We start from the raw sequence: 27,902 nt of genomic DNA, 5'->3' as shown, positions 1-27,902 counted from the left end.
AAAATTGTTGGTAATTTAATAAAACCCAGAATTTTTCTTCCCTGTCTTTTTCTTATTTACCCCCCCCCCCCAAAAAAAAAAAAAAAGATCTGAACCGATCTATGGATTAGGAGCATTGTTACACCCCTAACATTTACCCATTTATACAGACTGATGTTATACTAAAGCAATCAGGTTACAGCATAAAAGCAAGATGCGAGTGGAAGCAGCATCTGCTACACTATGAGTGACGTTCAAATAGATCTTACTCCCCTCTTAAGCCCCCATGCTTCTCACCAGCTTTGAGTCCTGGTGATGAGAAGGGCAGACACCTGAATCAGCACCAGAAGTATAAAGTGCACCAGCAGGCTACCCAGAACCAAGAAGCGGAGCAGGCTGGCTGGGGGGCGCCGGGGGTGCAGCTCTGCATTGGGCCCGCCCGTCCCCATCACAATGGCCAATGATGTGACCAGCACCAGGTCAAAGAACAGGAACTGCAGGTCGCCGAGGTTGGTCTTCACCTGAAAAAGGGTGGGACAGATGCTGTGAAGCTCAAGTGTCTAGGATGAGTGACGCTACTGAGCACAAACATAAGTAGGTAACCAAACACACACAAAAAAACACAGACACGCACTCACAGTGTAGAGGATGAGGACAGAGCAGAACTGGATCAGACTGTAGACGGCCATGTACTTGAAGAGACTAAAAGACGTCACCAAAGAACATCTTCCTTCCCTAAAAGAGAAAGGCTGTACATGTAATTCAGGAATGAAAACATAATTGATCATCAAAAACCACATTCATCAGGACACCAAGATTTAAAGATTTAAAATCACTAAGGTAATAATAATAATAATAATAATAATAATAATGATTTCTTCAACTCCTTGCCTATTCTTACTATGACATTAATGTGAACATCAGTAATCCTCAATGAAAACAACCTGCATTATTCTTATTACAAACGCCGGAGATGTGTTTCCTACCTAATGAGCAGCGGCACACAGCTGATGCTGCCAGAGCTGGACGTGAATGGGGAGGCGACGGACGCCTCCGCCTGGGACAGGGACACGCCTGCATCGGCCGCCTTTAAGGCCCCGCAGTCATTGGCGCCGTCCCCGCACATGCCCACACAGTAACTGGCAGGCAAGAAGGCAATCCCTGACATTACATTACATTACATTGACATTACTAAACTCTTTATGACAATGCATCTTTTTCCCTTATTAGTTCATTCTTACATTTCTTTTAATGATGCCAGTTTATTTGGCCAATTTGCATTTATGAATACAGGTAAATGGGGATTATTTTGTTTTTGCATTCCCCATCTCTCTCTCCCATTTGATACACACATGGACACTAATGGTGTAACAATTTATTGATTAGGCTCAACATATGGATTGTTCAGACCACAATACAATTTAATTGATTCAATTAACAAATATCGATTAATATCATTAGACCATGACGGTATGCCAAAATGCTGCTGAACAAAAATAATCTGTGAAAAAATCTCTCAAAGCTATCTAGAGACTCAATAAATGACAGTACATTTTATGTAGTTTAGTACACCTGTGTTCCTATGGTGTCTAAGAGTGTGCTAAACATAGCCAAAAATAGTTTTTTTGTTAAAAGTACAAATACAAGACAACATGTTTCTTATGCAGACATTTTCTGTGTTTTTTGACACACACTAAGCTCTGCTGCTGCATCTCAGTGGCTCGTTTCTGGCAGTTTATCACAAGCTTTGATGAGTCTATACTTGTCATTTGGAGGAAATGATTTTCCTTTCCCCATCATGTTTTCTGTGCATGTTGCATTAGCCTCAGATAGCCTAGCTAGCCAGAAGCAGATGGGTTACTGCAAGGCACAGCAGGCAAGTAAAAAAAAAATTACCATAGTTTAAATTTTTTCCATATGTTGTCATGTATTAAAAAAACCCAAAAATGAACAGTAAGTGGACTACTTGATTACTAAAAGCAAATTATTTGAACAGTATATGCACAATGATTCTGTCCCAAGCTTTTTGATTCATATAAGTGGTTGGTCGCTATAATCATGATCACTGTATGATACATTTCCACTGTATCACCAGATATCAAATCGCTGCCTTGCAAAATTAAAACTGAATAGTACCGTGGCAAAACATTTACACCCCTATTAAACACAGGTGAAAGTAAAGCTTGGGGTCCAAGCGCAAGGTCGACCCATTTATCTGGCATATCTGGAGCAAGTCTTCAGGCAAAGGACCTTACTCAAGGGCCCCATGGAAATACTTAATGCATTTTGTCCCCCCCCCCTTTCTTTCATCCTTTGTCCTATCCCTCCCTCCCCTCCTCCCTCTGTCATGCCCGCCTCGTACGCTCCTCGTGTGTGCCACGCCCCCTGATTACCCACGTGTGCCTCCCTGATCGTACCCAGCTGTGTCTAGTTATTTTTGATCTGTCCTGTCTATTTAAATCCAAGTCTTGCATGTATCCCTTGTCCGTCACTGATGTTCGTCGATGTCAGTGCCTGCCTTTTGCTCCCGTCCGTCCCGTCCTTCAATAAATCCCCAGTTTGCCCCGTATTCCGCCTGCCTGCCTGTTCCTGCTCGCTCGCACTGCCTTTGCGCATTACCCGCGCTTCCGGATCGTGACACCCTCATTCACTCACTTGAGTTTCTGCAGCTCAGTGACCAGCTGAGTCTTCTGGTCTGGGGTCATGCGAGCATACACCGTGCCTCTCATCAGCACCTGTGTGCATGGGGGCGAAGCCAGCAGAGAAGGCAAAAGTCTTAGGCAGTCAGAGGAAATGTTTAAAGCTATTTATCTGGGTAGTAAATATATATTTGCCCAGAAAGTAGCACAACCGAACGTACGCAAATTAACAGTAACAATACAAGCTAACAGGAATTTCTTCTATCCCCCCAAAAAGTTACTGATGGCTAGATGAACACCGTTTCCGTTCCCAAACCTCTCCTCTGCTGCACCTCAGCCATTCCATGTATTCTTTACATTTCACCACCAGGTCTCTTAATTAATTTACTTAGTTAAATAACTCAGTGAGGTATTGATTAGCCATACAAGGTTTTCTAGTGGTCGAGTCAAAAAATATATGGGCATATTGGATGGTTGCTGGAAATGCTGAGCAGATATTAGGAGAGGTTTCGAAATGGCTAATTATCCTGACACACTTTGATAGACATCAAGTTTTATACCAACATGAAGATCATTTAGACATTTTCTTTGACTTTTGCACAGTACTCTATATAAAGGCCTCACAGATGTTGTTGAATGTTACCTTTGGTAGGTATTCAGGAAAGTGGTCACAAAGGACAGAGAAAGACTTGCCATTGATGGCCAGGTGATACCCGGAACTTCCTTGGTAGAGACTCTATGAATGGAAATACAGGCTTCATGAAGTTGCTTTCAGTGGATAGACCAGATTTACTTCTTACGCACAATCAATTCAATGGTAAAATATGTAATGCAGCTGTGAGAAGGTTAATGGCACATTGGTGCCAATTCCAGGACTGGGATTGAGTGTGAGGTGTATATTTCATATAACGTGAACGCATGGTAAATTCTAGGGATGAGTCATTGTTGAATATTCAAATGTTTCAAGAAAGCGTATAAAATATTAAAAAAAATAAAATTAAATAATCAATAAGTCATTTTAAAAATCATTTAGCAGTAATATAATTAGTTGTGATTCATCCGTTCTCCGTTAAGTTTTACAATTTATTCGTTAAATTTCCCTCCACTGTTATAGCATGAGCTCTGCATCCGCTCTCCAAGTCAATCTATCATTTTTGTGCTGCCTCACTCATAATGTGGTGTGTTTGTGGTAATTTTTTAAAAAACTTGAGGTGAACAAGCAAACAATGATCATTTGTCTTTCATTGCATAGAAATATGCTGGGTTCATAGAGAGGATACTGAGGAAAAGCAAGCGATTTGTCGGAACTGCTTTGTCTGTTGGCACAACTCGCAGGAACAAATGTAAGAGAATCTGACTATGCTGCTACTGTTAATTTTCTATGTACATTTAGATTATCATGGTTGTTGTTAACCAGAATGAACTACTGACTTGCTTTCCCAGTAGATGATGTTTTATTTTGCTTTATTTTCGGGAGATTTATAAGTCCTATTTTTGTTTTATAAATATCTTAATATTTAATATCAAATATTTCAAATGTGTCTTATTTTCTCCTATATCATTTAGCCCTAATTTCATGGCTAAATGCTCCAAATCATGTCAAATTGAGTAGGCTATAATCCAGAGCTTATGGTTAAGATTGTTAAAAATAAAGAAATCAAAGTTTTATTGTATGCTACTGCACTTGAGCTAATTTGAGAGTTTATCGGAGTTTAATTTCAGTTTCAATTTAATGCATTCAACTTACTTTTTAATGTTTCAGATTATCCTTTTGCAGCAACAAGTAATGCCGTTTTATATGGCAAAAAATGTGTTTTGGTCTGTACTCCGCACACAGTTCTCTGGGTGGGGTGGGGCTTATCAAATATTATTTGAACAATGACTGGCCAAATTTGACTAGTAATTCTGCCTGAAATGGCCATCCCTAATAAATTCCATTTATATGGGTTAGACAAACATTCATTTTCACTGCTAACACAATGAAAGTTGCCAGTAATAATTAGTACATTGCCACCATTTTGACTTCTCATTTCTTACCAGTGCTGATACATCTGTAAGTTACAGTTATACGTGTTTGATGCAAAAGTGCTTAGTCTTTGATGCTTATTGATTTACAAGTCATGAGTAAGCTGAAGCGATCTGCACTGGAGATTTGGTATAATGCAGTTAGTACAGTATTGTGCTATTACCTGCAGAATCTCAGTCCTGTTTTCTCCCATGTGAAATCGTAGCGTTGCCAGTGAACTGGCACCAGGGGGGTTCGCTTGTACAAAGATGACTCTGTCATCTGATGGTACCATGCCACAAGTCCGGGCCACATTCACAGCAGTCAGGATGTTGTCACCTTTGGAGATTCAAGTGTGGCACTATCAGAAAGGATTTACCTGTTTGTACACATGCTGATGTATGTACAGAGATGGAGAGAAACAGAGCGTCTGAAAAGCAGCCCCAGTTCTCGCCCACTCTCTCACCTGTGACCATGACAGTTCGAAGCTGGGCGTTCCTCAGAATGGTGATGACACCTGGCGTTTCCGGCTTCACCACGTTCTTCATCACCAACAGACCCAAGAACCTCATTGAGCTTTCTACGGCTTCCCTGTGGAACAGCACGGCTGCAGTTGTATGTCTCCCTGCTCTACACAGTACAACTATAAAATGTGTATCAAACACTGAATTTTAGGACTATTTAATTCTGACCTCTCAATGGTCTTCAAGCACAGTGTTTCATCAAGAGGTTTATAAGCCAGGGCCAGCACCCTGAACCCATCATTTGCAAAATGACTCAGAGTGTCAGAAAATGTAGCAGGAACTGCCAAAAAACAAAAGGAGATTTAAACACGTCCATTTTAACCACACGCAAAAAGAATGCACAAGCCCAGTTCATTTTTACACAGATCTCTGACTGTTAGACAGAAATCTCTCTCTTATCTATCTTTCGGGCAAAATTTTCATTTTACTATTCAGGAGGTACATGCAGAACGACAGGCACGTGCCAGCTAATGGACAGCAGAATTCTAACCACTCACTGCTCTCCTTCAGGCAAAGGCTGGCCACTGTTTCAGGAGCTCCTTTGAGGAAAGCGAGGGCACCATGTCCTCCTGGTCCCACAGTAACCACACTCATCCTCTGTAGGGTGGATGAGAATGGGAATCTCCGCAGGATAGCCACTGGCTCACCGATGGACTGACATAAAAAACAAAATCAGGCATTTGTCCAACACGTGTATAATCATACAAAATAAAATTAAACAAGATGCCGTCAGAATAACAAGGATATATTCCCCCGAGGGCCCCTTCCCATCTAATCCTCTCACACCCCCCCACCTCTCCAAAAACATCTTCATTAAAAGCCCATCTTTGTGTGACTTGTCTCAATGTAATCTGGTTCACCAGATCTGCATCTGTGGCTGCCCTTCAATGTGCCATGGGTAATTTGAGTAATTTCTCTAAAGATGAAAAAAGTTCCAAACCTTCTCCTATATAAAGTTAATGTGAAGTTTGAAAAATACCTTTTGAGTTCCGTTAACAAGATCAAGAGTCTGGGGCAGCCTTCCTGTTTGCTTCAAAAATGGATTACTTACAGTTCTTCACTAATATAAATGTGCCTACAAAGTAGGGATGGGCCATCCTATGATTTAAAATGTACTTTTCATGTAAATCGTATAAATCGTGACCTTTTATGTTCTCCATATAAATTTTCCAAACTTCACATAAAACTTCCATAGCCACGAATAATGTGGATCTGTGCTACATTCACAAACCAACAGAATTGGTTCCTACTACATGGCTGTGGTAATTGGCCAAATAATATATCAAGCATTTCTATCACAGGGTCTCTTTCATGCCTGACAGATTTGAAAAAACAATTCAATGTGAGCTACTGGCATGGCAGATGACAAGCTGGTGTCAAAAAAGAATTCAACATCATAACGTGGTAGTGGGGCGGCTTAGTGCGCAGTCAGATATTTCTCAAAGCAAAGTTATCGATAAACTTTTATGGGCAGTGGTCAGTATTTCCAGGGGTATTACGACAAATCTATTCAATTACCTTAAAAAGAAGAATCAGACAACTTTGTTTAATATTTCAAATAAACTTTAACTCAGGTTTAATGCCAATTTCAAAAACAGTGTCTTTAATGGAATATTGTGTTTTAAATGGTGCTAATAGAGCAGTCCTTCGGCCTGTCCATGTCTGAATATTCTTAACAGTACACTTCAAAATTGGGAAAAAAAGATCGCAATTCAGACAATGGATCGTGATTGTGTGTTTGATTTTTTTTGGAAGATTGCCCACTGCAAAATCAGGAAAAGATTTGTGAAATACTTTTTGAGTTATTGCGCTAACGAGTGTCTAAGGTAGTGGTGGTGGACCAGTCAGAAAACTATGTGTTTTCCTGTCCAGGAAATACAAAAATTTGGAGACAATAAATGCTGCCATTGTTTCCACTGGTAAACCAATCCCTAAGAAGAAAATTCCTCCTCATAGGTCACACATGGCATTAGTATTCCTTAGCCTTCCCTTCATGTCTAAGGGCATACTCACACTAAGCCCAGTTGCCTTGTACCATGCCCAAGCTGACTGACTGACTAGCCCGTCTCCTCACTCCCCTGTCAGTCTGTGCTCACATTGCACCTAATGCTTGGGACATGAGCACACTTTCAGCACAGTTAGCGATTACACTAGATGCATACTGTGCTTGAGGCCAACTACCCTGCTATGGCCCACCTCCTCAAGCAGACATGGGCACAGATATATAGTGTAGAGAATGGTACAGATCCACTAGACTCTGAAGGTCAAATGTGCTCGGGCATGGTACAGATCGCCTAGTGTGAATACATCCTAACTTTCCTTGAAGAAGGGCCAAACTCCCAGCCACCCCTTGGAAGATTACCCACAATGCCATGAGGTTGCAATTCAGATGCCGGTGGTCTCATCACTGCCAGGACACGAAAGCTCCCAAACTCCCCCACAATCTCTGCAGTTTGTTCATCCTCCACGGGCTCCTCTAGTTGCTAAAGACACCAAAATAGCCATTAGGCACATGCTAGAAGTCAAAGAAAGACAATGCACATGGTGAATGTATGTGACTGAAAAGTATAATCCACACAGCAGGCATCATTTGCTTTTACAAAGACCTCTCACACAGATCCCCTTCACCTTATGCCACATATATTATTTTCCAACACAAAATACCACTGACACAAACCTAAATAAATAGTCACCTACACTCACCGAGTACTTCATTTGGATTAACTGTACACCTGCTTATTCATACATTTATCTAATCAGATAAGGAGCGTAATGCATAAAACCATGCAGATATAGGTCAGGAACTTCACTTAATGTTCACATCAAACTCCAGAATGAGTAAAAAAATAAAAAAATAAAAAAAGTGATCTCAGGGAACTGTTGTTGGTGCCACACAAGTTGGTTTGAGTATTTCTGTAACTGCTGATCTCCTGGGATTTTCGCGCGCAACAGTCTCTAGGATTTATTCAGGATGGTGTACAATGACGAGAGCACCAGTTCTGCAAATGGAAATGTCTTGTTGGTGAGAGAGGCCAGAGGAGAATGGCCAGACTGTCTCGAGGTGATAATCTGAGTTACCGTAACATTTTATCACTCAGATTATGAACTGTGGTGAGCAGAAAAGCATCTCAGAACGCAGAACACATCGAACCTTGAGGCGCATGGGCTACAATAGCAGAAGACCATGTCAGGTTCCACTCCTGTCTGCTAAAAGCAGAAAGCTGATGCAGCAGTGGGCACAGGCTCATGAAACTGGACAGTTTAAGACTGGAAAAATGTAGACTGGTTTAACATGTCTTGATTTCTGCTGAGGCATGCAGATGGTAGATCAGAATTTTGCATTAACAGCATGACACCATGCACCCACCCTGCCTTGTGTCATTGTGGTATAATGGTGTGGGCAATGTTTTCTTAGCACGGTTTGAGCCCATTTATACCAATCGATCATTGCTTGAATGCCACAGCCTACCTGAGCATTGTTGCTGACCCAGGGCATCCCCCAATGTTTTTCCACCATGAAGATCAATTGTTGCTGTTTGTTCATAGTGAGTCAGTAAGCCGTCCTGGGGGGTGTACCACGAAGCAGGATTAAGGGAAAGTGTGACTTATTTCAACAAGTCTGGCTCATTTAGGTGGGAGTTCCATTCCATCAAAGTGTCTTAACCCCGCTGAGCTACCACGGTAACTCAGGCGATTGAACATGTCTGCTCCTGGACTAGGTTAGTTAAGCACTGTCTCAAGGAACGTCTGATGTGTGGGAACAGGTTCCTAAAAGACCGTTCTGTCGGACGAAATTCCGCGCTCTCACTACTCATGTCATGCAACAAATATAATAAAGCCTATAAAACTCACGTCTCAGCATTCCGATCAATTCCAAAATAATCAAAAATAAAGGCGTACCCATATTACAAAGGTCAAACATGAAATGCAATGACTGAAATTGAGAAAAAAAAAATCCGTTAAAATAATATGAACAGGAAGATATTTTTAGATTTTGTTTAGTCAGTGTCTACTTTGAAAGTTTATTTGTAAAAAGCAACAGACAAAACACGGTTATTTGTGCAGAACATTTCACACGGATGCGATTGAAAGTATTTTACGGAGATCAAATAATACTGAATAACATTATACCGAACGAATGAGATGTAACCCAGAAGGTTATCCCATTGGTTATGGGGATTGAACCAGGAACTTTTGCGGTGTAACGCGAGAGCATAAACCACTGTACCAGGCACTTGTAACATTTACATAACTTACGCATTAAATCTGTCTGCAATTCATCTCCCGGGCTTCATTCATTCATTCCTGTATGGCCGACAGGATTTATGGTGTTCATGTGTTTCTTTTAATGACAACAATAAAAAAAAATGCACAGATTTTTTCTGCTTTTCAAATAATTGATGCGGCACATTTTCAGACGCGCGCTCTGCGTCCGCTGGTGGGAGCACGCTCACCTGTGTGTGCTCACACGTGTCTGTGCACGCGCATCGGGGCGGAGCTCTGCCACGCGCGATACAGAGAACAGAGGAGAACTGTAAACGCGCGACCGTGTAGAGACAAAAATGACAAGCTGTTGTGTAAATAAGATAAATAACATAAGGTTATTTAATTTGTTTAATAAAAGGACAGACCTGTTCTATAGGAAAGGTAACCTTAAATGACTTCTGTTGTGATCTGGCGCTATATAGAAAAGAAGGGGCAGGAGGTGCTGTTGGGCGGGGGGGGGGGGGGGGGGGGGGGGGGCGTCCCCTTAATATAATGGTAGGAGAAACACTGCACAGAATTGCTTTTTTTAGCGATTACACCTCTGTATTTTTCGTACAGTTCCATCAGTAGCGTTTGTTCTGCAGCAGAGAAAAAAACACTGCTCTTGTTTTACATGCTTTCCGACTCATTTGATCGGTCTATCGTTCATCCATTCATGTGGGGTTCTTAAATATCTCAGGGTCTGCGCAAGTCAGACTAGTGTGTCTTGTATGAGCCTTGATTAGTTAAAGCTGAACTGCGTTAGTGGAATGACATGTGGCCAAGTTTAGAAATGGCGCTAGTTTCAATCTGACTTTTTCGGGAAAGTCTGGCTTTCTTTAGCTACTTCCGTGGAATAACCCCCTGGTCAGTAACATGAAACATTGCAATGGCCTAAGTGTATCACAAAGCCAAGGACATAACAGTCACCACTGCCACTCACCCAGCCTGTGGACTCGATCATCTTGAGCTCCAGGGGGTCTCCAAATGACTGGGATTCCAGCAGTGCCACGGAGTGGCAGGATACCATGGCCGAGAGCATGGGGCCCTGAGGCAGCATGCGGGGGTCGGGCACAAGCTCTCCAAAGCCTTCCCCACCACCCTCCAGAACACCCCACACGTCCAGACCGTCCTCCGTCAGCGTGCCTGTCTGCGGGCAGGGAAGGTGTTGAGGGTAAAGTACAGGAACAAGAGGCTACGATGTCTGTGTTGAAAATGCATGCAGAACCAAACTGCAGGTTAATGACAACAGACAAGGCAGACTGCAGAAATGCTAGTGGAAAAAATAATGTACGGGTTTTAAGTGGAACATATTCAGAATCTACTGCCCCAGCAAAGCAGCTTCTGAGTAAGTCGAATGCTACGCCTCCCTGAGGCCTCCCTACTGGCCAGCTGCCTGCTCACCTTATCAAAGCAGCAGAGTGATATCTTGCCACAGACATTGATACGGGGTGGACTGATGCAGAACACGCCGTGACGCTTGAGGCGTCGCTGTGCGTAGATGGTGCCCGTCGTCATGGCAGCAGGCAGAGCGGGCGGCACCACGATGGTGACGATGTCCAGGGCCCGGATCACCACCTCCACCCAGGGAGTCTGGAGCCAGAGGTCCAGATAGGTATGAATTAGTGTGTTAAGATGCAGCTGAATACATCTTACTGCTGTAAGTTAATGCTTAAAGGAGTGTTGTGCGGTTTCAAGTCTCAGGCTCACTGATCTTGCAAGTTTCATGGAGCTACTGGTCAATTAACACCTGTTTGATATAGTTCACAACTTACAGATCAGATAAAATAAATAAAATTACTATTATTATTATTCAGTAACAATAAGAGTAGCTACATACGATACTGTACCATACTTCAAAGTGATGAATCTCTGATGCCGCGTGATGTTTTCACAAGCGTCACAAATGCGTGTGTTCATTATTACGGACCACTGTATTTACCTCAAATTTTTAATACAACAGGCTTCCTGGCAGTCCCTTTGCAGGTACGAGTCCGTCCGCAAGTTGGACGTTCTTAACTTGGGGACTGCCTGTAAAATGACAACTGTACCCCTCGCACTACCAAGGGCAACATTTTGTATCTTGAGTGGTGCAGGAAACACCAGTACCGTAACTAACATAGCGCTTTAGGCTCATGAAGGAATCTCACGGCCACATCCTTCTGCTTGTTTTTAACTCATGTATTTGAATGACAGAATCTACCAATAAAATTAAATGGTACAGGTTTGCATCCCACCCTTGGTACGTAGGCATGAAGTCTGCATGTTCCCCCCCATGTGGCTCAGGGTTTCTCCAGTTATTAGCCACAGGGCTATCAGCACGCCTTACTTAGCAATATGTTAAGTATAATAATCAGTAGTGTTAGGCTCACCATGCTTATGCTTAGGATCACGGTGCTGTAGATTGTGCCTATCAGAGCTGTAACATAAAACAAGGGGTACGGCGGTGTCACAAATAAAACCCATTAGCATTAAAAATTAATAGCAGGAGTATTTCATTCATTTGCAAGACCTAAAGCAGTACACAAACAGATGGCACCACTGCGTAGATAGATGTCTACACTCAGTGAGAAAAGAAATTTACCCAGTGCCCCAAGGATGAGCAGGAACTTCATGGAATCTTGGTAGAAGCGGAAGTTTATTGGCAAAGGGAAAAGTATGGAGCTGATCAGGTCACCCTTAGCTGTGAAAAACCCTGAAAGGCAAAAGCGGTAAATCACAAACCCACATAAGCCGTTATGGGAAAGGGCTTCGAAAATCTGTCACCCTCACTAAAGCTGTGATTCACAGGCACGGCTCAGAGCTGATTTGACATTCTATCAGCTACACTGGGGAGGGCTCCCCCTATGTTCTGCTTAGTTTAACGGGTTGGTCTCCTCTCATGTCTTTTCTCGCATGCCTGGAACCTGCGACACTCAGCAAAACCCCAATTTAGTGCCGACTAACAGGTGCTGTCACATATTGAATCATGCCTTTCTGATATACCAGCATGGGTCACTAATCACCTTTTGCAACTCAACCTGTCCTCCGTGCAGCGGACTACAGAAACGCTATAATGTTAACATACACGTTATATCGATGTATCCATTCAACTGCTTCGACTAACCACAGAAGGAATGGCAATGCAAAACTAGACATTTCAACATGCACACAAACGTGTATGATCGCCCACATATAAACATACAATTGTTCACCTCAAAAGTATGTTTGTGGTAGAAAGCCCATATTAGCAAGCAAAACATATCAACTGTTAGCGAGGTCACAAGACTGGACTTTGACAGCAACACCACCAAAACACTATTGAAACTCTACTGCTTGAACCTATAACATCAGAGATGGCAACTGTACCTGCTGACTCATTTTTAACCTCAATTTCATGAGAAAAACATAACAGTTACTGTAATTTTAACTTTTATGGTAATAAAACCAATAAGAGGCTCTAGCCAAACACAAGTTTAAGGCATTCACTGAACATCATCTGTCGTTCCACATAAAAGATACCGGTACCACTTTACAATAAGGCTTCCTTTTGCCATTTGTAAATGGTTGTAACTCATTAATAAAAAGAAAACTGTGTTATAAGTTGTTTAAAATTGTCTATTAATAATTTACAAAGTGTTACAACCTAATAACCAGATTATAAACCATTCATAAACCCTTTATATGGGTAGCCTTATTGTAAAGTGGTGCCAAGATACTAAATTTTAAAAGGCAACAAGACGCCAGGTTAACTTTGACAAACAGAACTCCTGGCAATGCATAAAACCTGTCTGTACCGTAGATATGCCGACATCTTACCTGTGCGTGTGACCACAGCAAGACCTCCTCTCCCCCCCTGGCGGCCCCCCCTGGCCTGGATAACTTGTGTACCACAGAATAGGGTATGTCTGCGCTGAGAGTCAGGACTGTATTTGCCTGCACTGAACGGAAGGGGAGTTTTCATCACAGGCACGCTTTCACCTGAAAGAATAGCGGGGTTGCAGTGAGACAGCAGGCCTGCTACATTTACCAACATAAGGGGCCATATTATGCTTTTCTGGTCTTTCCCTTTCCTTTAGTGTGTTATAAAGTTATTGTGCAAGAAAATGGTCTGCAAAGTCATAAGAACCAAACTACATGCCAAACATAATAACTCTCACCACAGAAACCCCTCTTCTTTAATCTGCCTAAAACACCTTGTTGGAATTCCAACCCTTACTTCCGTGACATGGTGAGGTCATCTTGTAACACAACCCTTATTGGCCGCCTACCTGCAAGGATCTGTCTGCAGACTGCAAGACAGGGGCGGAATGTGTAGGGTAAGCTGACCAATCAGGAAAGCTGACCAATCAGAGCAAACTGGGCTCATCGGGGGGTAGGGCTTTAACATAGCATTCCAGACGGAGGGTGAATACAGATGGACAGCATAAGAAAAATCATGTTTTTGGAACATCGAAGCATGTGAATCTATTCTAGTAGACCCCAAACATTCACGAACAGTTAACTGTGGATCATAGGGCCCCTTTAAGATGGGACTGGAGCTGGAAGGTTAAATACCTGTATAATAAGCACGTAAAATTAAGCTCTAGGTAAACACTCTAGGTAAAACAACAAAAAAATCATGAATAAATGTAAGATGATCAGACAGAGTAGTATTATTTAAATAGTAGTCCAATTTTTCAAATGTAATATTCCAGATGCATATTAAATCATGGGCACATAGATTTTTGTAATCAGCACAAAGAACAGCTTCACCTCTAGTTATATTCGTATTTATTCACTTGCTTACATTATAAGTCTATTAGATTTTTGAAATTTAACAAAAAATCTTTAATGTTAAAACAAAAGAATAAGAAGAAAAAAATATTAAATAAATCTGAAAATGCAAAGCAAACTATATGACATGAAAAAGCTTATTAATAATAGATAAACAATCTGTGCCTCACCAGTGAGCATGCTCTCGTTGATCATGCACTCCCCAACCAGCAGGGCGGCATCACAGGGCATGAGCAGGCCCTCTGGAGGTATCAGCACACAGTCCCCAGGCACCAGGTCCATAGAGCTCACGATCTCCTCCTCTGCCGGTGAAAGGGAGACAGATGAGTAAGTCTGAGCTCCATGGAGGATCAGGATGTGGGTAAACGACACTCGAGGCCAGGATCGGGATGTGGGTAAACGACACTCGAGGCCCAGGATCGGGATGTGGGTAAACGACACTCGAGGCCCAGGATCGGGATGTGGGTAAACGACACTCGGGGCCCAGGATCGGGATGTGGGTAAACGACACTCGGGGCCCAGGATCGGGATGTGGGTAAATGACACTCGGGGCCGGGATCGGGATGTGGGTAAATGACACTCGGGGCCGGGATCGGGATGTGGGTAAATGACACTCGGGGGCCGGGATCGGGATGTGGGTAAATGACACTCGGGGCCGGGATCGGGATGTGGGTAAATGACACTCGGGGCCGGGATCGGGATGTGGGTAAATGACACTCGGGGCCGGGATCGGGATGTGGGTAAATGACACTCGGGGCCGGGATCGGGATGTGGGTAAATGACACTCGGGGCCGGGATCGGGATGTGGGTAAATGACACTCGGGGCCGGGATCGGGATGTGGGTAAATGACACTCGGGGCCGGGATCGGGATGTGGGTAAATGACACTCGGGGCCGGGATCGGGATGTGGGTAAATGACACGCGGGGCCGGGATCGGGATGTGGGTAAATGACACTCGGGGCCAGGATCGGGATGTGGGTAAATGACACTCGGGGCCAGGATCGGGATGTGGGTAAATGACACTCGGGGCCAGGATCGGGATGTGGGTAAATGACACTCGGGGCCAGGATCGGGATGTGGGTAAATGACACTCGGGGCCAGGATCGGGATGTGGGTAAATGACACTCGGGGCCAGGATCGGGATGTGGGTAAATGACACTCGGGGCCAGGATCGGGATGTGGGTAAATGACACTCGGGGCCAGGATCGGGATGTGGGTAAATGACACTCGGGGCCAGGATCGGGATGTGGGTAAATGACACTCGGGGCCAGGATCAGGATGTGGGTAAATGACACTCGGGGCCAGGATCAGGATGTGGGTAAATGACACTCGGGGCCAGGATCAGGATGTGGGTAAATGACACTCGGGGCCAGGATCAGGATGTGGGTAAATGACACTCGGGGCCAGGATCAGGATGTGGGTAAATGACACTCGGGGCCAGGATCAGGATGAGGTAAATGACACTCGGGGCCAGGATCAGGATGTGGGTAAATGACACTCGGGGCCAGGATCAGGATGTGGGTAAATGACATGCAGGGCCAGGATCAGGATGTGGGTAAATGACATGCAGGGCCAGGATCAGGATGTGGGTAAATGACATGCAGGGCCAGGATCAGGATGTGGGTAAATGACATGCAGGGCCAGGATCAGGATGTGGGTAAATGACATGCAGGGCCAGAATCAGGATGTGGGTAAATGACATGCAGGGCCAGGATCAGGATGTGGGTAAATGACATGCAGGGCCAGGATCAGGATGTGGGTAAATGACATGCAGGGCCAGGATCAGGATGTGGGTAAATGACACTCGGGGCCAGGATCAGGATGAGGTAAATGACACGCAGGGCCAGGGAGACACTCACCGCCAGAGTCCCTGCGGACGGTCACATTGACCACCAGGTGAGCCATTCTGCGCAGGGTGTTGCTTTGCTGAAACACAGGCAGCCCACCAGTCAGTTGTCCCTCTCATGTGACTAATCAGAGCATCACACAGATTTCACTAGTGTCACAACAAATATTCCTGCCCTTAAGTGACCCAAAAAAGCATGCAAAAAGGAAAGAAACTTTATTTTTGTATGCCAATCTGCATAAATATACATCCTGGCGATGCAAAAATTGACATGAGGCACAGATGACCTTTATCCTAAGATAATGAGATATTAGGTAGGCATGGTGACTCAGTGTGTAGAGAGTTCATTACGCTGGCACAGTGACTGACTGCATGTGGGAGTTCATATAAGATGGCATGCCGACCAAGAGGGTAACACTGATGCCTCAAGCCTTCTCCACGGGGGATTTGAACCCCATCCCTGCTGTGTGTGTTTGTTTCTCCTCCCCATGCTAAGTGGGCCTCGTCCAAGTACCCCAGCTTGTTCCCACTGTCCAAAGCTGTGCAGTTGGGAGAACTCAAGCCGCTAAATTACACGCAGTGTGTAACTACCATGTTTTATGTGCTACCCTGCATTTTGCGCCACGCTGTTTGAGATCCAGACCCACCCAGAACCTTGCATTTTAAACTCACAAGAAAATATGAAAGATTGCTCTTGCTCCTGCTCCATCCTCACCTTACGAATTTCATAGAGGGAGATGGCTATAGAAATAAGTGAGATGACAAGGATGCAGCCTGCATAGTAGAAGTAGTTGTCGCTCATCCATAAGACGATACTGAAGATCTGGAACAGGTAGAAGGGATTGAGGACCTGCAGGGGAGGAAGTGAGGGTCAGCTGGGCTAAGCAGGACCAAGGGGCTCCAGCAGACAGAAACAGACACGTGGATGGAATCCAGCACCTCCTCCACCAGCAGCCGAGCACAGGACTTCACAGGAACATCTATGAGGTTTGGCCCATACACCTTTCTCCTGCAACCGGATTTAGGACAGGACACATTTAAGCGTGAGCACAGAGCGAGCAGGGAGATGAATGTAGAGGTGCAAATGTACATCTGTAGGTGCATGACTGGACATATAATTGTGTGACCATCTGTATAAGAAAGAAGTGTCCGTTCACCTGGAACTCTGTTCGTGGCGACTCAGCCCCCCCTGCTGGCGGTATATGTCAGAGGAAGTCCAGTCCTCACTGAGGACACTGTGTAGAAAGACACTTTGAGACTTCTGCCCCATTTTAATGCATGAACATTATTTAGCTATCTTGGCGATGTTTTAAAACAGGGGTTCTCAACTACTTTTGGGTTGCAAAACCATTTTCATTTGGTCAGGGCTCGTGTGGTTAAAAAATATACGCATCTTTTGTGATGTCTGACTTTTGTGGTGGCAAATGATGCAAGATTCCGTGGCAGAAATCTGATGACCCCAATGTCACCATTTTTGGTGAAACAAACAAATACAAACAAAGCACTCAGAGTAGCAACTTAATAACTGAGGAACAATATGGATCCGCAGGCTGGGTCACTTGAGAACCACTGTTTTAAAACTTTCAAGATTTTCTTGAAGTCCTTCAGTGTGCCCCTCCTGCAAATCCTACCTCACAGGACAGAAGGCACCCTTCTTCATCATCCAAATGTAACGAATCCCCTCAAATATAAAGCAGCGAAGGGATGATTTCTAAAAAAAACCCAAAAAAACCAACATGGTAAGAAGAGGAATTCATGACTGACTGCACTCACACAGCCCCCAACCAATGTCCAAAAACAGCTCCCTGACCTGCTCGCTGTGAAGGTGCACTGTATCCCTCCAGTCAAATTCCTCAACATCACTGGCCGGGTGTTCAGTACTGGGGGGGAGGGACACGCACTCGCCTGTGTATGCTTCATACCCAAAGCAATCACACAGCTAATCAGAACTGAGCACACACTTTCCCTTGCTGGGCTTACCTGCCATCATCCAACTCCAGTATCTGTACTTCTACAACGAAGCTCTGCCCATGGGCATTCTGGGGCGGGGGGAGGGGGGGGGTACAGGACAATAAGCAGAGGAACCATCCAAGTCACATTCCAAAGGCAAAAAAACCATCTTCATTTTTCAGTCTCTAACCCATTAGCTTATCCAGAAATCCCTGTACTTGTAGCGGGAAAAGACAGAACTGTTCCAGTTTGAAAATTCAATACAAGACAAGCTGGCAAGACAAACTTATTAAATACTTAAAAAGAAGATGCAAACACAAATTACTTGACACTACAGGCTAGCCGGTCACGGATACAATGAAGCTGACAATGCAAGACAGAGCTCTCATATTTCTGCTAGTAGGAGTGCAGGGAAGGCAAACAACTGAACCAGTTGTACAACTTTCTCCAGTGTCCAAGGTCTTTCAGTTGCTTCAGTCTAACAGAGTTTAGTACAATTCATCTCGTATAAACACTGTTGTACTCTGTTTGAATGGGGGACCAAAACATTCGTTAAGTTTTTCATAATGTATAAAATAAAGTTGGGGCCAATAACACTGACTATGTTTACCACAGCAATTATAGAATACAGAATAAGAAAGAACTGAATAAATTTTTAATGCTCCCATTTCCAAACTACAGAAATCAAGTCAGATACTAATGTTTAGCGGTCCCTGAAGTCCAATCTCACCCTTACGAGTAGAGTATCAGCCAGGGCCAGGGGACAGAGGTTACATCGGGCTAACACGGCCAGACGGGGGCGCCAGTAGAACAGCAAGAGCAGCAGGCCCACGGACAGCACGGCAAACACGCGGCACAGCCACACGCGCCAAGGCACAAGCCGGTAACCCTGCACATCCTGGGGGAGAAACACAGGAGGTCATCAGCAAAGGCTGCTGGCCTGCACAGAAGGACAAGGGCACCAGGCATGGAGAACACTAATGACCCAGCACACCTATCAATACATATACAAAACAAAAACCCAGTTAACACATTACACACTGTTCATAGCATGCTGCTAAAACATTTAACAGAAATGAACTAGATAAGAACATCTCAATTTGGAATTATAAAACTGATTTATTTTTTATTGTTATCTTTTTCTTGGCTTGTCTGGTACCTGAATTCTAGATCACTTAAAATCAGTGTTAAAGTAATGAACACAATACGTTTATGATGGATTTCACACTTTGTTCCATTAAACATCTCAGAATGCTTGTGCATGTACTGCTTTAAATGCCATCAGCATGGCAGCGCGGTGAAAATGTCCCAAGGACTGAAGCATTGTATTTTATGATGAGGTCGGCAGGGAACACACCATATTGGAGATGGTGCAGTGACAGGGGTCACCAGACCCGGCCAGTAATGGCTGACTGTTACCTGCAAATCAAAAATAATACTTCAGTCCCTTTAAATTGTTACAGCATATGCTAGGATTACGCAACAGCAATAAAGCAAGAGCTAATGGTCGACAGCTAACAGAGTTAAACTGTACGCGCAAAACCAACTTGCCACCAATTGCAGCCTCACCTGTGCTTATTCTCCATCTTCAAAATGAAGAATAGAAATGGTCTGTGATGATTCAAAAGAATCGTCTAAGCAACATAAAGGAAAATGTGCTCCTACACAGCAGTATGTCGCCACTGGGCGTGCAACCCCGGGCAAACATGCACTATGTACACACACCGGTTGGTTTACCACGCTTTTGTTTTCCCCACATACCCTGCAGGGTGTGTGTCCTCCTTCCCTGTTTTATGCGTTTACAAGAATAGCAATCAAGAACTGCAATGCTGATTACACAGAAACGACATTGGTGATTCATCAAAGGTGATCAACAGGAGAATTAAATGACTGCTGCAATATCAGACTTATTTAATCATACAGCAAAATTGTTGTCAGCATTCATTCATTAAAAAACAAAACATACTGGCCTAAGTGCAACTGTTTTCATTACTGACAGCATATTCTGACTAATACAGCATAAAATCTGATGGGAAAAGTGACATATCAGTCTCTCAAAGAGCACTGTAACATTACTGCAATAGACTGTAAATTGTATTGTTCTGACTGCTTGAAATTTTTTTTTTTGTTATATTATACCTAAAAAAGTAACGTTTTGTTTAAATTTGTTGTAATTCAGACTCATTAGCTGGGGGACACAATAAAGTAGTTGTTATTGTCGCTGTTGGTGTTATTCAGATATACTTTTCTGTGTAATTCCGTTTTATGCCAGGGTTTATTTGCATTGGGCTTGTAGAAACGACGCAGAACGCAGGACACAAAAGTTGGAAACCAAAGAATTACATTTCGATTTGCTCAGTTTACAAGTACTAATTTAAATGCAACTTGATGCGCCTTGCTGGTTTCTCAGCCAGACTTAACTGCGAGTAAGATACGGAGCATATCATTACTGGTAAGTGTCGCGTTTAGTCCGGTTTATCTCTTAACGACAGCATTATTTCCGCCTTCACGAGTATCCCTACAACACACAGTGGCCATATTACTACACTGTGCGACTTACTTCTGGGTGTCAGGTCACTGTAAATTAATTTTAAAAGACGAGCCATTTTTCTTCCGGCATTTTTTCCCACCTGCTACAAATTTGAGGTAATCTCCCCTGTGTCAACAGACGTCTATTTCAGGCATATTGTAATGTTGTCATAATTTCTAATTGCGTCGATTTCTTTTACAATTCCAAATACTGTACAAAAGCGTCCCCTGAAGGTTAATTAATTTGACCCTTTAATTTTTATTCCAAGTAACCGGAGTCTGATCTGGACAGAGTAAAACTAGCACAGACGGTTGCATCTGCTTACAAACCAGTATTGCAGGTTTTAGACAGACCAGTAAGTGTAAATAATTTAAATTACTTACCTTTAGTTAAGAGTTACAGGCTTCACGTCTTCCGAATAATCGGCTCACTCCAGATCGATTAAATTAAATAGAACGATAATAAGTGACTCTCGAGGCAAACAGTAACCGCCGGTGTAGCACCTCAATTTACCTTGGGAGCGTGTAGCCGCAAAAGCCCGCCTCTCCTGCTACATTCTACAACGAGCACTCGGCTTCTTTCATTCTTTAAATATTTGCAATGAACATCCATATTTATGTCTTTCATAGCCGAGGTCTATCTTTAAATCCAGAACGGTTTATTTCAAAATTAAGATTCAGTACAGTGTTGTGCTTATACATCTGCTTATAGGGTACAATACGACCAACGCCAAGTCTTAAGTTGCAATGAGACATTAAATAAATGGTAAATAGGCCTATAATGTATAAAACATTTTTTTTAAATGTAAGTTTCATACCATAAATTGTCAGGGGTACTTTCACGTTAAACGCCATTCATTCATTCATTCATTCATTCATTTATTCATTCATTCATTTTCTCTCTCACACACACACAGGCTATTGATACATTCTTGTTCATCATATAGACAGCAACTGTATGAGACAGACAGGTACCAACGCTCATATTATTCTTTAAAGCAACAAAATCTCCCTCTTCAGCAAACGACATACAGCGTCATACATCAATCTGACCACTAGTTTTTGCAGTCTGCAGTAACATTTTTTATTTCATTCGTTTTGTTTGGCGTAAGTTACTAAGTTTTGCGGTCGCATTTTCCACATTGGTTATGTATATTTTAGTGAACGCGTGGTTTTTCCAGAACACAATTTCACCCGATGAAAATATGAACGAATATTTTGGGATGCTCAGGTAATAGTGTGGATCCAAAAACTGGGCATAGACGCGATAGAGTGAGTTCTAAAATCATATACAGCGAACACTTAAACTGACAAGCAAAGAAAACAGTATTTTTCAGTCAGCGTAATCATTAACACCAGTTCTCCTTAAATAATAAAGCGACCACTGTACTTTGCTGTTACTGTAAACAAGTGCAAAAACAACAACGGTTTCCCGTAAAATGGTAGGACGAACGGATCAGACGGTGCCAGAAAATGTAACGTGGTGCACGCACGCTCGAGACTACATGCGCAGACTTGCGAGGTACAAGTCAGGCAGGCGGATCCCGCAGTGACGCGCTGGAAGAGATTTGACACGAGAGGGCCAGCTGCCGAGTCTGACAGGCAGCTGATCGGGTAAGGAAATGCGCTCGCGCAGGAGAGATTCTCCCTTTAGTTGCATTTTTTTTGTACCAGTAATAAGTATGATAACTATCGATTTTCAGACTGTGACATACTGTGAAACCAGTACAACAATACAACCCTATTGCTGTTTCACTGGGCCTCATAGTGAGGGGCTCACACATGCACCACATTTCAAGCATCCTGGACACTCCCCCAGTGGGCTGCCCACAGTGACCCTAAACAGGCCCCAAAGCTGGCAATGTGGGCACACTGTGGGCATACTGGGGGCACAGTAGGGTTAGGGTTAGGACATACTGGGGGGAAACTGTGGGTGTGCTCTGTGGGTCTTTAACAAATAAAATAAGTTTAGTCCTATAACTGCAGTAAAGCACAACATTACTGTTAATGCACATGCAGAATAACTGCATATATTGAAAGTACACGACCCAGTAGGATAAGCGGTTTGGAAAATGGATGGATGGATGGATGTTGAAAGTAGCAGTAACAAACTAAGAGCCATATGTTTCAAAATACACATACACAAAGAAAAAATTTGTAAATATACACTATATGGACACCTCTTAATCATTGAATGCAGGTGTTTCATTCAGATCCATTGCCACAGATATCCACCCATCACCATAACTGCTTAATTCCAAATGAGGTTGCAGAGGGGACCGAAATCTATCTGGGGAACAATGAGTGCAAGCAGGAACCAACCCTGGAACAACACACCACAGGGCTCACAATCACAATTACGGGGCCAACGTAGAGTTGCCAATCAACCTATCCTGCACACTTTTGGAATGTGGGAGGAAACTGGAACCCCTGGCGAAAAACAAATGCAAATACGGGAAGAGCATGCAAACTCAACACAGAAAGGTTCTACACCTGACCTGGGGACTGAACCCACGACCTTCTTGCTGTGAGGCAGCAGCGCTAACCACTGCAGCACCGTGCCGCCCTGCCACAGATATAAAGGTACAAAATCAAGCGCTTATAGCCATGCAGTCAGGTTTGCAAACATTTGTGAAAGAACGGGTCATTCTGAAGCGTGGTGCTGTCATAGGATGTCATCTTTGCAATAAGTCCGTTTGTGAAATTTCTTCCCTGCTAGATATTCCATGGGCAACTATAAGTGGTATTATTGCAAAGTAGAAGTGTTTAGGAACAACAGAAACTCAGCCACAAAGTAACAGAGCGGGCAAAAATTCCCACAGACACACGAGAAAATCTAGTGGAAAGCCTTCCCAGATGAGTGACGGCTGTTACAGCTGCAAAGGGGGGACCATATGGATTTAGAATGGAATGTCAGAAAAGTTCCTGCCGGAATAATGGCCAAGTTATATTCTAGCAAAATACGGCATTTTCAGTTTTATAAGCTACTCTTACGACACTAGAGTATTTTGGGACTGCATAACAAGATGATGTCTGGATCACAGAGGAACATGACTTATTGTGAAATAAAGCTAATGATTACACACTGATTTAGCTATGATTATCGGAGATAGCCTACATGTAAGAATTTTAGTTTAAAACATTCAAAGATTAACTATTATCAACAGAATGCAAAACTGTAAAAATGCAAAGCAAAAACCATACCTCCAACATATGGCTCCCGGACACAGAGGTAATGAGGTTGAAAGTGCTTATCATGTGAATGGTGTGAAACTGAAAATTAAGGCATATTCACTGATAAGTAAAAGGTTGGTACATTGTGGTATTTAACAACTCTAAAAGCGGCTAAATGTAACAATAAATGTAACATTTTACTCACAGGGAATGCCTTTAAACAGGACTAACAATGGAGGGTCGCAAAGATCGATAAAACCCTTATGATGAGCTCACATTTTCTACGCAGTTATTCCTCGACTTTCCTAGGGTTTACGTTCTGACGAACCCATCCTAAGTCGAAAAAATCGAATATAATACGATAGATAAAAAAGTAACCGCACAATATGTTGTTCAACACTACAGAGACTGGAAGCGTGGCTGGGTGGATGCTGCCATCTCCCGGCATCAATAAAGTATTGTCCATGTGCTAGTTCAGTGTCCTCCGTGACATGGATTATCAGGTCACACTAATCGTAAATCGTAACTTTGTAAAGCGAGGAGCACACATACATGAATAATGAATTCATCTACTGATAATTTGGTGAATTTCTTTTATATAAGCCCACTTCTAATTCTACCAATTAGTTAAATTATATCTTTTAAAAAGGGGGTTAGTCATTCAGAACAAACCAAGAGTGAAAGTAGGTTTCCGAAGTGGCCAGGTAAATGGATAGTTGCTACTGCAATTCTGATATATATATATATATATATATATATATATATATATATATATATCAGATGGATGGATGGACATGAGATATATATTTTTTATTATATTGTATTTGTTTATTGTATTTGGTGATATTAGATATTGCGCTTTGTAATTCAGACCGCTAGATGGCACACAATGCATTCGCGAAACAGATGATCAGCCACTCATTAGCTGGGAGACACAATTTAATTTAAATGCAAAGGTCTGTTTACAGAGGGTGAATGAAATCAAATTAAATGCTAGGAAGTACACGCCCCCCCCCCGTTTCCCGTTCCTGAATACTAAATGTGTCGCACAATCAGGTACAACGGTACTACAAACCTCTCATAGGCTTGCATGGATTAGTTTCTCGTCGATTCGCCTTTTTCAAACTGAAAGACCTCTAAGCATGGGCGTCGTTAGGTCCGATCACGCAGGGTTACAGCCCCTAGTATTTTAAGCTTAGACCCTAGTATTCCAAGTCTAAGCTTATAAGTATTCCAAGTCTAAGCTAAGTATGTCCAAGATAAACGTGAGTTAGCGAGTTAATGATCTTTCAATAGTTAGAAACTCCCCTTTTTACTTTCGACTAAGCGACAGCAGCGCAAATGGAGCTGATCGATATGTATTGTGACGTAACATTGAAAGTAAAGTTTAATTATTTACAGCTGGATGAATTCTACGCCTCAGTTAAGAGTGAAAAGGGTGCCTCCATTCGCTAAGCAGCACAGAAAGCCATTGTGTTATTCGGATGTACATGCGTGTGACTAAAGGTTCAGTGTAATGAACATTAACACGTCACAGATCGTAAATGAAAGAACCTCTTGTGCTGTTTTACGGATCGTCAAGACACAGCTATCAACGGATTTTGATGCTCTTGCGGTCAGCAGTCCTGCTTTCACCGACGAAAAATCATCGGCATTAGTTACATTAAAAAATACACATAACTTGGAGATTAAATTTAGGCCGCTAATGTACTCCTTGGTCCAAAAATTGTACCCATCCCTGGTTTAGTCTATAGTGTTTTCCAAATAATTCCATAATTGCACCACTTACTAAAAGCTGCATATTTAACAATTTTAAAAGGACACAGCATTGGTCAGATATGATAATCTTAGTCATCTTTGTTTTAAGTTTTCCACCACTTCTTAAAGAGCAATCGGCTGATACACCTAATATACAGCACAATAAACTTGTCTGATAAACATCCATATATCAGAAGGCAGAACTAATATATTTTATGTAGTGTATAAGTAAAAAAAAGGCTGGAAAGGATTTGGGCCTGTTAGGAACCTGGATGGATGGATGGATAGACAGACAGACACAGACAGACAGATAGATAGATAGATAGATAGATAGATAGATAGATAGATAGATAGATAGATAGATGCTCTTCTATACACTGTGTATTAACTGAACATAACATACATAACTGTATTCAGAAATGTAAACATTACTACCTGGGTGGCAGCAGAGACCCCAGCGTATCGTTTATAACCTGGGCCGGGGGGGGGCATATATTTTTATACGTAATCAGATAAGCCTTTTTGCAGCAGGTCATTAGACCTGTACTGGAAATATTATGAACAGTTCTAACCATCCCCTTCAGGGGGTGCTATCTGGGAGACATTTAGCCACCTGCACATTCCACTGCAGTGTGCTAAATCTCGTTACTGGGGATCATTCCCGCCTGCTGCCATTAGACACCACAATGCCTCCTCCCAACGTGCCACTCCCACACAGCCATAAGATGTCAGCAAGTGACCCATCTTGTACAATGAAAATCCAATGCCATCTGCTCTTTAATTACACATATAACCACCAATTTGTCTACTGTGTACTTTCTGAATTTGTCTGCACTGTGTACTCTCTTTGCACCATGCCTGATTTGCACTATATGTTTGTTTGTCTGTGCACAACATTCCTGCTGCTGTATGCACCAGGATTTCCCCAAGGGGTCAATGAAGTCCAACTAGATCTTAAAAAAAATGTAGCTATTCATTATGATTACCATGTGAGAACTAGTCAGATGATAACCCCATCACAAGAACCCCCGAAATACAGAACGGGAACAGAGAATTGCTTTGCTAGCAAAGTGGACTAGACACTGCATATTTTCAGTACTGTATAATTACTGCATGTAATGTGACTTTTGTGCTCAGTGGAACTGTTAAAATATTGAGCTTGTCGCTGCAACAGCAGGCAAAATCCATGTTAACCACCAAGCAGTCTTTGATGTTATTAGTGGAAGTGCATTTAATAGGTGCGTTTACTTTGTTTACAGAAAATTTTAAAACATCAAGTGTGATTTTTGCCTCTGTAGCAAAAATATTTTGTAGTATATCTTTATCCCCAGTAACCTTACATAAAACGCATGCAAAAATTACAAGTGTAATTCCAATAAAATGACAGCATTCTCGGTGTCACGTGACTTAGCATGCACGAATCCAGCCCTTTGCATTGTTTTCATATGGCGACAAGGGAATCGGGGCGGACTCTTAGCAGAAATAACATTTTTATAATGACACTGACTCTGTCAACTGACAGTCATTGTAAGCGCTGAATATTATTTACGAAAACGCCATCAAATAGGATGATAGACCTGAGGATAAGAAAATCTGCGACACAGGCTGGGTATCCAGCACAGTCGCAGAGGTGGCTAACTAGCTGGATAGAAGGTAAAGGCACATACAACAGAGAAGCTTACATGAAACGCAATGTGCAGCCTCTGCCATAAGTCAATGACCAAATGACTGTTCAACGAAGGGTAATACATACATGGAAAAATATTTCATCTACCGTAACTAGGTAGTGCAGAAATGGCACGGAAGCTAGCTAATGATAATAACAAGTAAGGAATAAAGAATCGTAAACCGTATCAGTGGAAGTTGCTTCCCGAACTCTGATCACATTCATTTTGCTCATATTATAATACTTCCCATTATTATTTTTTTAAAAGGAAAAAAAACAGCTTGGCTCATTAAACAACATATGCATGTAGCATTCCGTTATTACATGCAATCGGAAAATCTAATTCAATCGAAACAAAAGCAGGTAGCAATACTGGAGAAAAAGTTTTATCCTGGTGTTCAGTGTACCCTACCTGGATCCATATTTCACTGACATGCGGGCCGGCACCCCACACTCCCGCACTCCGCTGCCGAGCTGCTCGCCGCCACCCTGCTGCTCGATTCTTTACACGTGACTATAACACGCCGCCCCAAAATAGGACAACGTAGCGGGGCGAGCAGAGCGAAGCCGCTCGGTGCGTCCTGTGTGAGCGTAAAACTTATATTGTCTATGTAAGGCTCATTGCATGCAGAGGCGATCAAATTAGAGAACAAGAGTCTTTTTCTAAAATACAAAGTCACAACTTATCCGGATTCAAAATTATTATAATATGAATAGATGTATTTCATCAGTGTCAGCCAATATAAAAACAAGAAATTTGAAGACGGCATGCAATAAGTATCAGGCAACAGTTATATATTTTTTTGTGTGGAAGAACCTTACAGTACAAATG

General features: G+C 42.7%; 1 protein-coding gene across 2 annotated transcripts in view; it reads right to left on the bottom strand.

The window, feature by feature from the left end:
* atp13a2 (ATPase cation transporting 13A2) overlaps window positions 1-27,645 on the bottom strand; it is a 29,018-nt gene extending 1,373 nt beyond the window's left edge. The window contains exons 1-26 of one of the 2 annotated variants that reach the window (XM_048983303.1): window positions 27,483-27,645; window positions 19,301-19,362; window positions 18,674-18,841; window positions 17,974-18,032; window positions 17,804-17,873; window positions 17,625-17,704; window positions 17,151-17,228; window positions 16,933-17,002; window positions 16,709-16,843; window positions 16,007-16,073; window positions 14,318-14,449; window positions 13,191-13,352; window positions 11,977-12,087; window positions 11,765-11,811; window positions 10,797-10,985; window positions 10,336-10,542; window positions 7,514-7,630; window positions 5,645-5,801; window positions 5,316-5,427; window positions 5,090-5,214; window positions 4,808-4,962; window positions 3,262-3,354; window positions 2,635-2,714; window positions 966-1,118; window positions 618-714; window positions 277-500 (exon numbers count right to left, since the gene is read on the bottom strand). In XM_048983303.1, coding sequence (XP_048839260.1) covers window positions 277-500; window positions 618-714; window positions 966-1,118; window positions 2,635-2,714; window positions 3,262-3,354; window positions 4,808-4,962; window positions 5,090-5,214; window positions 5,316-5,427; window positions 5,645-5,801; window positions 7,514-7,630; window positions 10,336-10,542; window positions 10,797-10,985; window positions 11,765-11,811; window positions 11,977-12,087; window positions 13,191-13,352; window positions 14,318-14,449; window positions 16,007-16,073; window positions 16,709-16,843; window positions 16,933-17,002; window positions 17,151-17,228; window positions 17,625-17,704; window positions 17,804-17,873; window positions 17,974-18,032; window positions 18,674-18,841; window positions 19,301-19,362; window positions 27,483-27,492 — 2,960 coding nt within the window. In that variant the 5' untranslated portion in view covers window positions 27,493-27,645. Of the gene's footprint in view, window positions 1-276; window positions 501-617; window positions 715-965; window positions 1,119-2,634; window positions 2,715-3,261; window positions 3,355-4,807; window positions 4,963-5,089; window positions 5,215-5,315; window positions 5,428-5,644; window positions 5,802-7,513; window positions 7,631-10,335; window positions 10,543-10,796; window positions 10,986-11,764; window positions 11,812-11,976; window positions 12,088-13,190; window positions 13,353-14,317; window positions 14,450-16,006; window positions 16,074-16,708; window positions 16,844-16,932; window positions 17,003-17,150; window positions 17,229-17,624; window positions 17,705-17,803; window positions 17,874-17,973; window positions 18,033-18,673; window positions 18,842-19,300; window positions 19,363-20,856; window positions 21,214-27,482 lie in introns of those variants that run through there. The other variant, XM_048983304.1, reaches the window with a different exon arrangement.
* Window positions 27,646-27,902: the final 257 nt, after the last annotated feature.

The sequence above is a fragment of the Brienomyrus brachyistius genome, chromosome 18 (assembly GCF_023856365.1).
Source record: "Brienomyrus brachyistius isolate T26 chromosome 18, BBRACH_0.4, whole genome shotgun sequence".
Taxonomy (NCBI): domain Eukaryota; kingdom Metazoa; phylum Chordata; class Actinopteri; order Osteoglossiformes; family Mormyridae; genus Brienomyrus; species Brienomyrus brachyistius.
This window is presented reverse-complemented; position numbering and strand designations above follow the sequence as displayed.